This window comes from Xenopus laevis, chromosome 6L (genome assembly GCF_017654675.1).
Source record: "Xenopus laevis strain J_2021 chromosome 6L, Xenopus_laevis_v10.1, whole genome shotgun sequence".
NCBI classification, from domain to species: Eukaryota; Metazoa; Chordata; class Amphibia; order Anura; family Pipidae; genus Xenopus; species Xenopus laevis.
The window spans coordinates 52,178,694-52,195,954 of record NC_054381.1 but is presented as its reverse complement, the minus strand read 5'-3'; the positions used below and the strand labels follow the sequence as shown (position 1 = coordinate 52,195,954).

Here is a 17,261-nt window from a genome sequence, read left to right as displayed (position 1 = left end):
CTACGCAAGTTTCACTTTCATTTTATTCAGACTCCATTTTGCCTTGCGAGAGACGGAAGTGCAAGACGAAAGCTATTGTGCCAAACTATAAAGGGATTTTTGCCTTTCGGAGCAGTAGTTCGTGACTGTATTGTGAATAGTTGTCTCGTTAACCTCCCGAGCGAGGCTTGGCAGTACCATGACTGAGCCAGGAGTGTACGGACAAACTACAGAGCCGAGTAGCGATGCGAAGAAAGCCTTCTTTTCTATACAACATCTTGGAATAGTTCGATTTCTTCTAAAAGTCTTGCAACTGGTAAGCGATACCCTGTCTGACTACCCCAGTCCCCGACTCGTTAGTTATTGCGCTTTCAGGGCGTTCTTGAGGTCGATAGGCCCGATCCAAATTGCCAGGCTTTGTGTTGTTTAGCAACTTGTGTTGGAGCGACCTTCGTCTCTGCGGTAGCGACACCAGGGGTGGGGGTTGTTGCCATTATGCGGTCTGTACTCCTCTCAGGTGTGGGCGCAGGCTGAGCGGGGGATTATGGGAAATGGTACAGGCTATAGACTCCTATTTCTTGGACACACGCTGCACTTTTAAGCATAGAGAGGAGATGGCGTCTTGGGTAGTTTGCTGTGATACATACACAAGTGAAAAAGCATGTATATTGTACAGCACATTGGTTAATGTTAACAGTTTACAAAATTGTAACTTCTAGTTGTTGAATTGCTGTTCCAAGCCTCATTTTTCCTTGGAAGTGGTGGGACTGATTTAAGTCACTTACTTGGCCTGTTAAAATTGAGTAATGGCTTATTATTGGGTAATGTACAGTTCTGACCAACATCAATCAGGGTGGGAGCTAGGGGTGGGCAGAAGAGGCCGCAGCGGGAGTAGGAGGTTTGGAGGTGCTAGGCAGGTACCCCTTCTGTCTTCCTACTCCTAGTTATCAGGATAGTGGAGGATTTTAGCTGCCTGGAACAGTGGAACTTAAAGGTATACTGTCATGGGAGAAAACCTTTTTTTTTATATATTCAAAACGCATCAGTTAATAGTGCTGCTCCAGCAGAATTCTGCACTGAAATCCGTTTCTCAAAAGAGCAAACAGATTGTTTTATATTTAATCTTGAAATCTGACATGGGGCTAGACATATTGTTGGTTTCCCATCTGCCCCCAGTCATGCAACTTATGCTCTGATAAACTTCAGTCACTTTTTACTGCAAGTTGGAGTGATATGAACACACACACACACACACGCGCGCGCGCCTATCAGCAGAACAAAGGGAAGGTAACCAGATAGCAGCTCAATAACACAAGATAACTGCTGCACCGTAGATATAATAACAACACTATAATAACAAAAAATAATGTAGTTCAGGAATTACATTTTATATTGGGGAGTGAATACTTTGCAGTGTAAACAGATTCATTTAGAAATAAAAACGGCATCATAAAAATCATGACCGAATCCCTTTAAAGGAACAGTAACACCAAAAAATGAAAGTGTATTAAATAAATTATAATATAGTGTGCTATCGTGCTGCACTGGTAAAACTGGTGTATTTGCTTCAGAAACACAACTATAGTTTATATAAACAAGCAGATGTGTAGCCATGGGGGCAGCCATTCAAAGCTGAAAAAGAAGAAAAGGCACAGGATATACAGCAAATAACAGATAAGCCCAGTAGTATACAATGGGATTCTTTAGGACTTTTGTTATCTACTGTGTATCCTGCTTCAATGACTGCCCCATGGATACACAGCAGTTACTTTATGTAAATATTTTTCTGGAGAAAACGCACAATTTGTACCAGTGCAGGGCAATACTACATTATATTGTCATTCTTTTAAAACACTTTCATTTTTTGGTGTTACTCTTCCTTTAAGCCTAGTCATTATCTGGTTTATTACAAAAACTAAAATGAAATGAATGGCTTTGGCCCTGTATACACATCTAGACTTTTTGCAAATCAGACTTGCTAGCTGGAGTTGGATCTTTTACTGGGGGTTGTAATGATTATAATGTTCAGTGAACATTATAGGGATGTGACCATGAACACTGAGCAGTTGTGTGTGTGTGTCACTGAGCTGAAATGTCTAACCATTTACTGGAAAGTGAAACTAGTATTAGTATGCATTTGCTGTTTTTGTTTCTATATAAAATCCACTAAGGATGATACAAACAAACTTCCCAAACATATTACATCTCCTAAATTTTTGTTTTTATAAGATTGGTCAATTGGTAAATTTTATTCTAGCAAAAATATGAGTAATGCACTGGTCCTTGTTAAACATATTTTTACTTTCATTTTGAGGCTGCTCTTTCCCATTCCTCATGTGATGTATGCATCAGAGCTGTAAAACAATTTCCAATATGGGCAATGATACACAGTGCTATTTATCGCTCGTCGTGGCCACAAAACACCAGAAACGATCCTCCCATAGACAATACTGAGAATGCTAAAACACTTGAATCTAGTAATCTCTCAAAAATAGCTTTGAATGCATATTTGAGCAATTACATGATTTGAGTGTTTAAGTAGAGACCATTCCCAGTATTGTCTATGGCAGGGCATTTTCTGGTGCTTCTATCAGTGCAGACTCTTTAATGTTTTGAGAATATACATGTAGATCTACCTATGTAAATACAATTTCAGAGGCCACCTGGATTGCATGCAATGTTCAATCAGTCAATATCTCTCCTAATCCTACAATACGGGTTTGCACATAATTTGTGATCTGGGGCAGTGCGCTCATTATGTGCAAGCATGTGCCTTATTATGGCTGTTTACATTTGCAACACACAATTTTTACCAGTGCAGTGCAACACTTCATTATATTTTTATTACTGTAAAACACTTTTACACAATTTTTTGATGTCACTGTTCCTTTAAAGGACCAGTAATATCAATTTTTTAAAAAAAAAACAAAACACCAAGACAAATTAAACTTTAAAATAAATTACCGAAACTCTCTGCTTCCGTTCCTCTTCAGAAAAGGCGTCAGGGCGACGATCCATCGTGCGGCGCTTGATTTCTCCTCCCTGGCTATCTCCTATAAGGAAGGCAGGGAGGAGAAATTGAGTGCCACACGATGGATCGACTTTTCAGAAGAGGAGCTTTGGTAATTTATTTCTTAAAGATTTTATTTAAAGTTTAATTTGTCTTGGTGGTTTTTTTTCAACGTATACTAACATTTTTTAAAAATGCTTTTGATGTTACTGGTACTTTAATGAGAGGGTCTCCTGGGCATTATGGGTAAACTGGAACACTGTGCTTAATTAGCATGCTTGTTTCCCAGAATAGCCACATGCATCATTTTTGAAAAAACAGTCAGAGAGTAGTGGTGAATTTTGGCCTTTATTGGTGCCCTTTGAATGGAATTAACAGTTCACATTTAAATTAACGGCAGGGAGGAGGGGGGCCGTAATTGCAGTCAAACAAGGCACTGTTTGCAATGCAGATTCAACCAGTTTGTGCCCTCTTGTGTCAATCTAATCAGCCCAAACATTCAAGAGTTTGTAAACTTTTGATCACAGCAATCTGTTTGTGTTCAGTTATCACAGTGATTACTAAAGGACACAATTCTGTGATAATAAATAGCTTCACTATTCACTCCTACTTTCCAAAAATGGCTAACATTTTACTAATTATGGCAAGGGTATGTTAAAGGGATATTGTTATGAGAAGAAAATTAATTTCTGCCCCAAGTCATGTGACTTGTGCTCTGATAAACTTCAATAACTCTTTACTTCTGTACTGCAAGTTGGAGTGATATCACCCCCTCCCTTCCCCCCCCAGTAGCCAAACAAAAGAACAATGGGAAGGTAACCAGATAGCAGCTCCCTAACACAAGATAACAGCTGCCTGGTAGATCCAAGAACAACACCCAATAGTAAAAACCCATGTCCCACTGAGACTCCTTCAGTTACATTGAGAAGGAAAAACAGCAGCCTGCCAGGAAGCATTTCTCTCCTAAAGTGCAGGTACAAGTCACATGACCAGGGGCAGCTGGGAAATTGACAAAATGTCTAGCCCCATGTCAGATTTCAAAATTGTATATATAAAAAATCTGTTTGCTCTTTTGAGAAATGGATATCCGTGCAGAATTCTGCTGGAGTAGCTCTATTTACTGATGCCTTTTGAAAAAAACATGTTTTCCGATGACCGGATCCCTTTAAGGACAACTGTATATTGTTTGTACAAAAAAAAACTCTGCCCAACTCTGGTTGGGGGAAACAAAATATATTTGGCCCACTTTAGGGCCTTTCTCAAGAACAAATCAATACAGTGATTTCTGTGTATTTAAAGGAAAATTAAGGGATGATGCCTTAGAAGAATGATTGATACTGCAGGAGAAAAAGGGGGATTAGTAAACTCCACAAGGAGGAGGAATAACAGAACATCCTGGAATAAGGGCAGGAAGGTGCAGTGAATATATAGTGAATAAAGTACCCCCTCTTGTAAAATATAAGGGTATTATAAGTAACCGAGCAGTTTAATGACCATATAAAAACACAAGGCCGAATGTTTTTATACAGGTCATGGAACTCCGAGGTAACTTCTAATATCCTCATATTTCACAACTGGGGTACTTTATTCACTATATATTCACTGCACCTTTCTGCCCTTATTCCAGGATGTTCTGTTATTTATTATAATACTCAAATTTCAGTGAGTCGTGACAGAAATGACATCAGAACTCACCGTTTATAAGGATATAATTTACAAGATATTCATGGCTTTTGTGTATTATATGCACAGAACTGATAACTGACATGGGGAGGGAGCAAAGTGCACACTGAAATTTCCAATGGATGTCATAAAACGGATAAAGTATACTTTATATTCCTCATTGGACATTGCACCTTCCTTGGCTTTCCCCTTCTGCTTATTGTCATGGTGTAAAAGGAATTAGCTGGTGAAGAAAATCCAGCCTGTCTTGTTTATTAGCTGAGTTTCACTTATATCATCTGCTGCGTCCATCAATAGTCTGTCTCTTGAAAACTTTGCAGGATATCAAGTTCATTCTATTACTGTTTAACGGCATGAAAGATATTGCTTCCAACTAGATATGCACTGGACCTTTAACAATAAAGTATGCAGCCATGGTAGTAAAGAGTCACAAGTATAAACGTGTAGGTGGAACAAACCAGGTTTACGTAGTACTTTGCTGCAAAATTTCCTTTATTTGACACTACATTTGAGCAATTCGAGCTGGATTTTACTATTTAGTGTTGTTCTTAGATCTACCAGACAGCTGTTATCTTGTGTCAGGGAGCTGTTATTTCATTACCTTCCCATTGTCCTGTTATTAGGCTGTGCGGGGGGGGTGATATCACTCCAACTTGCAGTAAAGAGCGACTGACGTTTATCAGAGCATAAGTCACATGACTGGGGGCAGCTGGGAAACTGACAATATGTCTAGCTTAGTCAGATGTCAAAATAAATATAAAAAAAATCTTGCTCTTTTGAGAAACGTATTGCAGTGCAGAATTCTGCTGGAACAGCACTATTAACTGATGCGTTTTGAAAAAGAAAAAAAATTCTCCCAGGACCGTATCCCTTTAAATCAATCCCTATATGTCTATATGATTATATATCCATCAGTTTTCTCCTTTTTTTAAGGCAGTTTAGTTACCCTTACGTGTAACCATTTCAGGATACAAAACAAATCTAAATAAATAAATCTTTCCCACTGGGCGCTACCTTCACATATATGATAAGTTCCCTCACTAAACTGGACCCCTTGTTGACTACCAGTAAGCAAACACATAAGATGGGGTCACCTCTGTAACCTTCTGTATGATTCTTCTGGGGGATTCTCCTGGCTTTCCTCAGTCAGACAGACCCTCTATCACTTGGTCTTGTCTCTCTCTGCACCTCACAGTGGCAGACGGCACTCCCAGCCCCTCTGGGAGTTCCTCACACAGGCAGTATCCTTCCTGCTCTGTGTCCTGCTCTGAGAGACCTTCCTAACAGCCTCACTAGAACTAAATAGCTTTCCACAGGACAGCCTTCATGTGGAAGGTGAGCTCTAATACATGAGCTGGACTGCTGGATTGGACCCGGGCACCATGGAGCGATCCTCTTTCGGCTTCTTCTTTCTTCAAATTTCCCGGGGCAGACACATGCGCAGTTGAATGAAATAGCTGACTTTTTAGTTAAAGTTCAGCTTTTCGTTCTGTACATGCGCAGCCGCGTGAAGAAAGAGGACGACAGAAGAGGATTGCTTCATGGTGCGCACTGTTATAAACCTGGGTCGGTGCAGTTTTCTGCTGATAGAAGCACAAGCCCGTGGTTTCAGGTAAGTAAATACAATCACTTGGGGGTGCCTACTATTTGCCACCCCCAAGTGGAAGAAGACTTTTCTTCTCCTTTAAGATGGTGCCTGTCGCTTTAAATTTTCAAAGCTTTGCTTTTACTAGCAAACTTCTGCACTTTATAATTATATTGCTATGTAGTGAGAGTAGGGCAGATTTCTTAAAACTTGAGATGGTGATTTTTGCTGCAATACAGAAAAAATTGTGATAAAAAATTTTTAAATCACAAATGAGACTTTTCCTCAATGTTAATGTGAAACTACACATTTTTGGAAAAAAATGTAGTTAAGTACTTCACAGCATCTTTCCAAGACTTATTGAATTGCAATTGCAAACAATGAAAATCACAAACCTATGATGTCAATTGCAAATGTATTTTCTGTATTCAAGCAAGTTTTTTAGGGATAAACCAAACCACAAAGTCGGTTCAGGATTTAACCTAATCCAAAACTTTTTTTTTAGCAAGATTCACTCAAATCCAAATTCCTGGCCTAATCAAATATGATCCTTTAAAATCACAATCTTAGGTTACATAATCAAGGAAATTTTCCGTGAGCTCTGTTCATTCCCTCTCCTAACTTGCCTTAATAGAACATTTTTTGCAGAAGCCGGTAGGACTGCACGCTGCTACTGTTCTTTAATGTGCTCTGTATTTGCTGAAATGCACCATCCTACCTGCTTCTATTAAAGGTTTTCTCTAGTATAATCCCCATTTTACATTGTTACAAAAGGATGGAAAAATTTTAAATCAGGGGATGTAGAATTGCATTACAGTGGTGAAGTTTAAGCAGGGTACAATATATTAGCTATTAACAAGTCAAGTATTACACTGCCATGGAAGAAGCGATTTCATTGAATTATATTAAAAGAAAACACATCGGTTTCATTTAAAACAAACAACTAAGGAATTATATGAAGAATGTGAATGAAAAGCACCTAGACACATGATCTTACATGTGGATGCTGGTATCTTCTCTACTTGGTAGAATGGGGCATGGACTGTGTGGAAAGGGCTGTGCCCTGGGCAGAATTTTGGGCATGACTGGGGGTGAAGCAGCGTGGCAGAGACACAGCAACATTTGAAGGCATCTGGGTTGGCTTCTCTGTACAAATGGCATCAGCATTTAGCAGCAGTACCATAATCCATAATTGATTGTACAGAAATGGGTGAAAGAGCAAATTATGTGGTTAAAAGTGCCATATATAAGGAACTGTACAAATGATTTTCATATCCTTTATTTTACAGCTGTTCTCATTCATTGGCTTTGTATGTGAAGAGATCATTGACCAATGTGAAAATTGTGGCGGTCTCTACTTCTTTGAGTTTGTGAGCTGTAGTGCCTTTTTACTGGCTTTACTCCCGATTATCGTGTACTGCACACAATTAAAAGATAAAGTTAATAAAGAAAGTTTGGCAACTATTGTAAGTATATATTTTAATACTGTTTATATATTCTTTTTGTATGACGAATTACGGTATTTGAATTTGGAATAAAAAGATGTCATTCTGTATTATATAATATTGGAAACCATGAGAATTGTATCACCAAATATATCACCTAATAAGGCGCCTTTAATAGCTGTGTAAGTACATTTAACAATTTTATATCTGTAGCAAGCTTCCAGTGCCTCATTCAGAATAGTTGTAATATATTTCATTCAGTTCCAACTTCTTCTTTGACTTACCAACAGTATGTAACTATGATGATGCTGTGTATAACCTGCCTGTCTGTTAATCTGATAAGTACCCATGTGCTAGTTAATGCAGTTTACACCAGCCAAGATGTTAAATATGAGATTACATCAATGTTATTGTTGATAAATCCTGGTTATTGATGAACACTGGATGCCAACAAATGGACCTGCCAGTTTCAAGTATGACCCTTTGGAACAAAGTGTTTATATTATTGAGATTATACCTTCAGTTCAGTGTTTTTGTCAAATGAACCACTGTTTTAAAACAAATGGCACCACCATAAGAAGAGCTTGGTACACAGCACTCATTTCTGCTTTTCTTGTGCAGGACTTCTGGATTACAAGTATTACTGGTGTCATTTTCCTCATTGCTTCCATTGTATTTGTTGCCACCATGGATAGTAACACTCTGGCAACGGTGTCGGTGGTACGTATTTCGACTTTACATTTTATTTTCATAGCAGCATTAATGTGCAATATGGATTCTTTTATTTTAACCTTACTACAGCTGAATAAATTCACTTAACTACAAAAAGCTGGTAGTCAAGTGAAACTTTTTTTTTTTTTAACCAGGATAGTAGCATGAAAATATCGTTTCTCTACAGGACCAGTAACATGAAAACATGAAAATGCCTTAAAGGGCATGTGTTGGATCTGCTCTATTTTGAGGTGCCAGGCTAATGACTTGAGACAGACTGATCTTTAAATAAGTGGTATTTATTTACAAAGGAACTAAAAGGTATAACATAAAAAGGGAACTAACTAACATGGAGGGAGGTAGAAAGGGATAGGGAAGGATGCAATGGAAGGGAGTGGAAAGTGACTAACTAACAAGGGATTTACAATGCTCTTTATATACACATAAGGAAGACCATTCAAACAAGCATACTACACTTTTCCCAGGATAGCCACACCCAAAAGACAGTCCCAGCCAATCAAGTCGATGTCATATGATGAGCCATGGAAACCTCCAAGTTAGTAGTGTCCTGTAGATGGCAGTGTAGATCAACTAATGATGTTTAAGATGTCCTGTGGGTGGCAGTGTTGCACAGACAGTCACTTCCATATCTGACATTTGTTCCCAAGGTCTGAAACCTGTTCTGACACCTTGAGGGTGTAAACACATATCCTTTCATCCTTTGTTGTTGGGATCCTCCCATGCCATTCATTGACTTTGTTGTTTCCTCACCCGAGGCCGGGTCTATGGACTCCTCTCTTTGTCCATGATAGCTGTTCCTCATTTATACAACAGTGTTAGGAGATAGATATGAAGGCAATCACCTTTTACGACAGGATAGTCTTTGTTCTGTCAGTCTTTGCGTCTGTGTTTATAGTGTACACTGCCCTGAGCCCAGAGTCACTGTTAATTCTTTACCTCACTTAGTTATGGGATATGAGATATGAGATATTACATTCCCCCATTTGTGTCTGAAGGACACACCATGAAAGCATTGGAAGAACCTCTTCGGACTTGTGGCTATATCGGTGTAACATCCTTGGGCAGGGAACAGACAACTTTGCACCATTCACTCTCATTCACACATGATAAGATACAAGGAAATAACATAGGTTGTCAATACCACCAAACACTGCACCTTATATACATGTACATTCCATGTAGCATAACACCAAATTAAACTCTGTATAATACAGACATTTGTTTGCTAGTCTGCATATTCTTAAATTAATGTTATTTTTATCTGCATAATGCCTTCTAACTTTATATGCAAATGCACTATGTATAACCAACGAAACACATCATTAACTAAAACATAAATAACATACTTATATTGCTATATATATATACACATAAACATACTTATTCTAAGAAGAAAGTTGTGCCCTATGTATTCCATTTAACCTGAACAATGTGTGAGTAATGCTGTTCTGAAACCTGTCTTAATAAAATTCAAAAGTTCTAAACACATTTGCCCTTCAAAACATAACCAAACTCAGTTGATCCAGGGCCCACATTTTGTTTTCTATGTAGTTTCATGGATCCTGGAAATAAAAGAGCAAGAGCAGGACCATATGCTTAGCATTATTATCTGTTCAGTACATTCAGTTAAAAAAATAATATAAAATGATATAAAATGAAAGCTGCAAAAAAACAAAAATAACAATAAAAAAATTGTAAAAACATTTTCATGTATCTACTGCATCTTTTGATGGGCTTTAGGAAAGAAAAACTATGATCACCCCCCATTTGGTACCGAAAAACGTAGGTACCATTATGCAAGTAGAGAGCAAAAAAAAATTGGAAAAAAAAAAAAAAAAATTCAAAATTACACGGTCTGCTATTTTAAGCAGTGTTTTGATAAAACAATGAAGGTACTAATACTGTATACAAACTAACACAAAACACTAAACAGAGACAACATGTAAAACAAAGATAAACACATTTACATTTAACAATACAAATACATGAACAAAAACAAATACCTGTGGACAATAAAGTTAATAATATACCAAGGAAACCAGTATTGTGAAGAGATGTTATTGAGTTTAAATATTGTTTTTTAAATTGTTTGCAAACAATTATTTTACTATTGAGCTCATTGATTGTACCACGTGGTTTTAAAAACAGTTATCCAGTTAATCAGGGTTATTTAGTGTAAGACACAAAATCATCAGGTGCTGTGCTCCTTAAAACAAATCTACAACCTGTTGAAAAAAAAAATCAATTTTAAAATCACAGTATCTTCTTCATTTTACTGGATAAATGGACAATCGTTCTTCCACTAGTACTCTGAAAAAGAAACATACATATAATTAATATACATAACATTACAAATAACATAGTACATATCCATTATACAGTGGTCATGGCCATATCTAGTTTTAATTCCATCACATTCCTTGTCATTAGAAAACAGGCAAATTTGTGTTTGGTACACCCTGGGCAAACTGTGCTAAATTGGCCATTAGCATTTGCATAGCAATGTGAGACCAACTGCTGTAAAGCCACAGTGGAATGTTCACCCAAGGCATAAAGGGTGGGGCAGTTGTCCCTTCTTTTCCTGTTTTACAGGGAGGTGTGTGAAATTCCCTTTTGGGCTCATTTTGGCTCTCTTTTTGATCTCCTGCACTACTGGAACCTGTGTCTATGTTATCAGAGGAGACAACAGTTTCAGGCTCTGAGGGAGGGCTATGGTCTAGGAGATAATCATTTAGATTTTCCTGTGCATCCCCCTCTTGTCTCTGTATTGAATGGATTGGGTAAGTATCATGCTGATTGGCAGAAGTTCTGCAAAATCGAGCAATATGACCATACTTACCACAACTGTAACATTTCCGTGGAAATCTCCTGCTTTGGTTGTTTTTAGAAGCAACAGAAATATGTCTCTGGAATTCAAAAGACTCCTGAGACCAATCCCTAAGTGTATTTATAAAGTTGTTGTATGAGGTGGCATACCTAAGGGCAGTTCTTGTGTTGTAATCAACATTACATTTATTTGCCATTGAGTAGAGGAAATTGGGCTCATCTGGCAACATATCAGGGCAGTTGAATACAACTTTATATAGGGAGAGATAATCAGTGCAAAATAACATTGGATCATCTCCTTTCCTATACCTTGCATTCTCCAATGCATTTGTACCTCTTATATCACGCCCACCCAAAATCCTTTGCAACTCTCTTAACCTTTCAGTGGTACTTCCCCAATTTTCATTGATATTGGACAATGTCCCAATGTGCTTACCAACCGGAGGCCTAAGTTCTGCAGCCAACTGATATGGGAGCCATGCTCTAAGCAAGGCACATGCATCTTTATTTCCAAGGTTATATTGTTTGACCACAGCTTCCAATTTATTGGAAAGGGTAATAGGGGATAAATTAGTGTCAAACGTTCCCAATATCTGGGTCAAACTTATAACCTCTTGTATTTTCAGTGCTGCTGAGTTTGAATGAATATTATTATCAGTTGGCACATATGTATTATCGATCCGTTGTCTAGCACATTCTGATTGGGGGCTAAAGAGAGTTGGACTAGGTAATGTTTGTGGTCTTATACCTTGTTCTGCATCTTTTATCTCTTGCTCAGTAACAGGGCAGACACTTACTGGGACATTTAGTTCATATCCAGCCTTGCTTTCTAAAGATATCACCTCTTGTTCTCTGAGCCTGCACCTCTCCTCACAATCCTTCAACTTTTCTTCTAACAAATCATTCTGTTTAGCTAACAGTTCTACCTTCTCCCTCAGTTCTTCTAATTCTGAAATATGCTCTTCTGAAGTGCTAGCTGCTACAATAAGTGACTCACCAAACTTTTCCAAGTCTTCTCTAAACTGGACCTTCTCATTTCTCCACTGTTCTGCCTTATTCTCAGCAATAACTTTCATCTTTAATAATGCTAATATTTCATTGGCCATTTTAATTTTCTTTACCATTTTTGCAAGATGATTACATTTTACTTTATTGTTGTAACTTTGACACTGTGTCAGTAGACTTTTAAACTGATGTGTCAAAGACTCATCTGCACATGAATTGTAATCAGCTGAAGCATATTTGTTTACATATCTTTCAACAAATTCCATGTTTACAACAAACAATACACACTACAAACAATTACTTACACAAACAAAACACTAAACTTCACAACAACAACAAACTATACCTTAGTTTCTACACAATAACTGACCTTACTACCTTACTTAAAGTGTTCCTTAACTTCTTTCCACTAAAAAAAACAGAAACGTTTCTAATACAATAACTTCAGTTAAAATTAGATAAAGGAAACATATACTTACCTGTGTTAGGCTCCAGGCTTTCTTTTCTGGTCAGACCTTTAACGCGTCAGTCTCAGGCTTCTCAAATCTTCTCAGCCAAGCAGATTCCTTTTCCTTAGGATGATGGGTTTAGTTGAAATCCTCAAATCTGGGGTGCCAATATGTTGGATCTGCTCTATTTTGAGGTGCCAGGCTAATGACTTGAGACAGACTGATCTTTAAATAAGTGGTATTTATTTACAAAGGAACTAAAAGGTATAACATAAAAAGGGAACTAACTAACATGGAGGGAGGTAGAAAGGGATAGGGAAGGATGCAATGGAAGGGAGTGGAAAGTGACTAACTAACAAGGGATTTACAATGCTCTTTATATACACATAAGGAAGACCATTCAAACAAGCATACTACACTTTTCCCAGGATAGCCACACCCAAAAGACAGTCCCAGCCAATCAAGTCGATGTCATATGATGAGCCATGGAAACCTCCAAGTTAGTAGTGTCCTGTAGATGGCAGTGTAGATCAACTAATGATGTTTAAGATGTCCTGTGGGTGGCAGTGTTGCACAGACAGTCACTTCCATATCTGACATTTGTTCCCAAGGTCTGAAACCTGTTCTGACACCTTGAGGGTGTAAACACATATCCTTTCATCCTTTGTTGTTGGGATCCTCCCATGCCATTCATTGACTTTGTTGTTTCCTCACCCGAGGCCGGGTCTATGGACTCCTCTCTTTGTCCATGATAGCTGTTCCTCATTTATACAACAGTGTTAGGAGATAGATATGAAGGCAATCACCTTTTACGACAGGATAGTCTTTGTTCTGTCAGTCTTTGCGTCTGTGTTTATAGTGTACACTGCCCTGAGCCCAGAGTCACTGTTAATTCTTTACCTCACTTAGTTATGGGATATGAGATATGAGATATTACAGCATGTAAAGGCAAAAAAATAAAATCCTATTTTTTCTTTCTTTAATGAAAAAAAAAAAAAAACCTATCTCCAATATACTTTAATTAAAAAATGTGTACCGTTTTTATAAGAAACCTGACTTTATGCAGTGAAATTCACACTTCGTTTTACTTGCTCTGACAGCTGCAGTTAGGAAACATTCAGACGGCCCCTAACTGCCATGCATGATCTTTCAAACTACAGGGGGAGCCCTCCCACCTTACTTCCCTGACCTTGAGCAGCTTTGTAACAACTGTGTAGATTTGTATCCGCAGACCCAGTGCAGTCTGTATATTTTGATTATTAATCAGTCGTGCTGTATCGGCTTCTGGCAGATATTATTTGACCTGTGCTATTTGGATCATTTCTGACGATCCTTAACCTCCCAACTGAAGCCCAGACCACACTGAGCATGTGCGTAGTCTTGGTCTTGCAAAGATGGGTTAACAAAGTTACAAGATGACAGCCCCTTGCACCAACTTTAAAAGCATAAATCATTTGTTTAATTAGGCTTCTGGTGCAGTAAGTTCAGGTTTATATTTAGTATACAAAATACAGCATTTCTAACATTGTTCTATTTTAGACTTTAGTTGCTTTCCTGCTTTAATGTCTTCAGGGAAAATAAACAACATAGTTAAAACAAGTTATCAGCTGATGTACCCAGTGTTGCCAGGGAAAATTGTTGTATCTCTAAAATAAAATATCTCTTGAGAGGAAAAGAGCATTCTGCATTGCAAAACATTTGTGCTGCTAAGAAGTTCTCCAGTGCATGGAATGCCACAATGTCCTTAGTTAGTTAGGTAGGTACATTAGGTAGGTGGGCCTGTACCTAGCATTGGCTGGTGCTCCAATCAGGTTTTGCAGGCAGATAGCATAACCAAGTTGAGCACTCTTGAAAGCCTTTGGATATATAGTCCGTCCTTTGCACTGCTGAATAGTACTCAAACACTCTGGAGGAGTCAAACACTCTGGAGGAGTGTAAACTGAATGGGCAAATGAGAGGCATACGATTTTGGTGTAAACGGATGTCAGATTGAAGCTCGGCACCTTTGAACATATTTTTTCTTGTACCAAGACTCCCTTAAGTTTTCCAATACTATGAAATGGCACAATTTTATCAGGTGTGGGATTCCATTGTAATAGGATGGCAGATTGTAGCTCATGATTTTCTAAACTCCAGGTACATTTTATTTTTTGCCACAATGTGCGGCTGTATAGTCTTCTGAAACTGAAGTATCACAATCTGATTGTTCAGATGGGAGGTATGTGAATATTTTGTTGCAATCTATGCCCAAATTAGTGATTTGTAATGAAATAAAAAAAAAAAAAAACAAGATAGGGCCCCTGGCTATGCAGGGCTTTTGCACACATGGATCTAATGTTAAAGGGGTGGTTAACCTTTAAGTTAAATTTTTGTATATTATAGATATAGTAAACTTTTCAATTGGTCTTCATTATTTATTCTTTATAGTTTTTTAATTATTTGCCTAGTTCTTCTGACTCTTTCAAGCTTTCAAATGGGGGTGGCTGACCCCTTCTAAAAACAAATGCTTTGTAAGGCTACACATTTATTGTTATTGCTACTTTTAATTACGCTTTTTTTTTTTTCTATCCAGGCCCTCGCCTATTCATATTCCAGTCTCTTATTCAAAACAGGGCATGGTTGCTAGGGTAAGTTGGACCCTAGCAACCAGATAGCTAACACTGCAAACTGGAGAGCTGCTGAATAAAAAGCTAAATAACGTAAAAACCACAAATAATAAAAAAAAGAACCAATTGCAAATTGTCTCAGAATATTAATCTCTACATCATTCTAAAAGTGAACAACCCCTTTAATTTAACCAGAAAGTATCCATTAATATCATCGTGGTTGGTAGTAGACGGGTTTTGTTGTGTTTTGTTACACAAATGTTTAGCTCTTACAAGAGACATTACTGTGTTGTACTTTGGGCAAAGATGTCAGAGGTTGGGCAGGTAGTGGAACAAGCAGGAAAAAATGCATGTTCGGGTCAAGTGCAGGTCTATTCAAAGACACTGATATAGAATACCATCGACATTGCTGAGCAAGAGTAAGCCCCTACTTGGCCTAGTGTCCTGGAGGAAAAGGAGGAGATGCAGGCAAATTCCTACACAGCATAGCAGTAGTTTAGTTTGGGTGTGCGTATCACTTCGTTAGCATAAGATAAGTCATTTATGTGGGAATGCAGCAAAACAAAAAAAAAAAAGACATTTGCAAAGACTATTGTGAACTTCAGCAACCAAGGTTTTCATTGTTTGTGTCCTTTTTGACCAACTTCAGCGACTCCCTTGCAAAGTTTTGTGACCAAATGCGCAATGTATGTAATAAAATGTTGGAATTGCAATGCCTTTTTTGCAACAAAATATTTAATGAAACTCCAGAGCTTAGTGAAAATGAGCGATATTCTCCAGCGAATCATTCTACATTTCGAGCAGTGATAAACATTCACAAAAATGTGATTTTTCTTGCATACCATTTTAATTAGATCCCCTCTTTAGTATTGGTATTGTTATTAAGTGCATATTATTTCTGCTATGTACTAAAATGTTATCGTTTTCTTTCAGGCATTTGGATTTTTGGCAAGTATTGCCTTTATTGCGGAAGTGTTCATCCTGTATAGGAGTGGAGAAAGCCCGTTTAAAAAGAAAGCAAATGTAAATGGCCAAAACAAAACTCCTGAGGGACAACCACTAAAACCACCAGTTCAGGCACAAGAAGCGGAGCAAGTTTAAGCTATCTGCTGTATTTTACATTTCAGTGCAGACTCTACTTTTGTTCACTTCCAAGAATTAATTTTAGGAGATTGTAATCATCCAAATGAAGGTTCCATGCAAAATGTTTAGCACTTCAAGGTAAATCCATGCTACACAATAAGTTGCTCACAGATGAAAGAGCACATACTGCTAACTTCCTACCGAAGAACCTATTCTTTTCTTCCTTAGGAAGCCAATAATGCATATCATATGGTTACAGGCTTTGTCATGTATTAGTTATAATAATACTCTTTTATTTGTAAGCAACCGATCATTGTTACCTAGTGACTTAGTGAAAAAGTAAGCAATGTTGTAGTTTTCTATACAGTTGGCACACATAACTAAGACCAAAACCTTTTAGCCATCTAGTGTCAATTTTAAGGTGCCTTTAAAACGGTGTATAGCATGCATCTGTACATTTCCACTACTAAAGGGGACCTTTTGATTCAGCCATCAAGGTTTAAATATATTAGTTGCTCTGTAAAGAAATAAATCAAAGATTTTAAAATAAGAACAGTTTTAGGAATTTTAAAAACGAAATAGTCTGTGTTTTTTATTGCAAATTAACGCTTCTCCCTGCAATTTTTGTTGCAATACAATGATGGATTTTACATGGGAGTTGATCCTGATATTATCTTTGCTAGATCGTTCTATTCTGTCAATTTTGCAATCATTTTTACTTTCTGCCAGTGTATTAAAGTTAACTATTGTATTCTTTGCTCTATATTTCTATAACTATACACACCCAAACAAAATTATTTTAAAATTGCTCCTCTTTTGCAATTTAAATTCATTTTTTTTCAAAACTTTCAACACTGG

The 17,261-nt window shown here is 37.6% G+C and overlaps 2 protein-coding genes across 2 annotated transcripts; one reads left to right on the top strand and one right to left on the bottom strand.

Moving 5' to 3' along the window:
• Positions 1-17,154, top strand: cmtm6.L (CKLF-like MARVEL transmembrane domain containing 6 L homeolog). Its single transcript, XM_018267475.2, has 4 exons — positions 1-295; positions 7,547-7,723; positions 8,324-8,422; positions 16,254-17,154. The coding sequence occupies exons 1-4, from the start codon at positions 179-181 to the stop codon at positions 16,419-16,421; spliced, it is 561 nt and encodes a 186-aa protein (XP_018122964.1). The 5' UTR covers positions 1-178; the 3' UTR covers positions 16,422-17,154.
• LOC121394602 (posterior protein-like) lies at positions 8,831-13,668 on the bottom strand. Its single transcript, XM_041566026.1, has 2 exons — positions 12,745-13,668; positions 8,831-12,674 (listed from the first exon to the last, which is right to left on the bottom strand). The coding sequence occupies exon 2, from the start codon at positions 12,529-12,531 to the stop codon at positions 10,861-10,863; it is 1,671 nt and encodes a 556-aa protein (XP_041421960.1). The 5' UTR covers positions 12,532-12,674; positions 12,745-13,668; the 3' UTR covers positions 8,831-10,860.
• Positions 17,155-17,261: the final 107 nt, after the last annotated feature.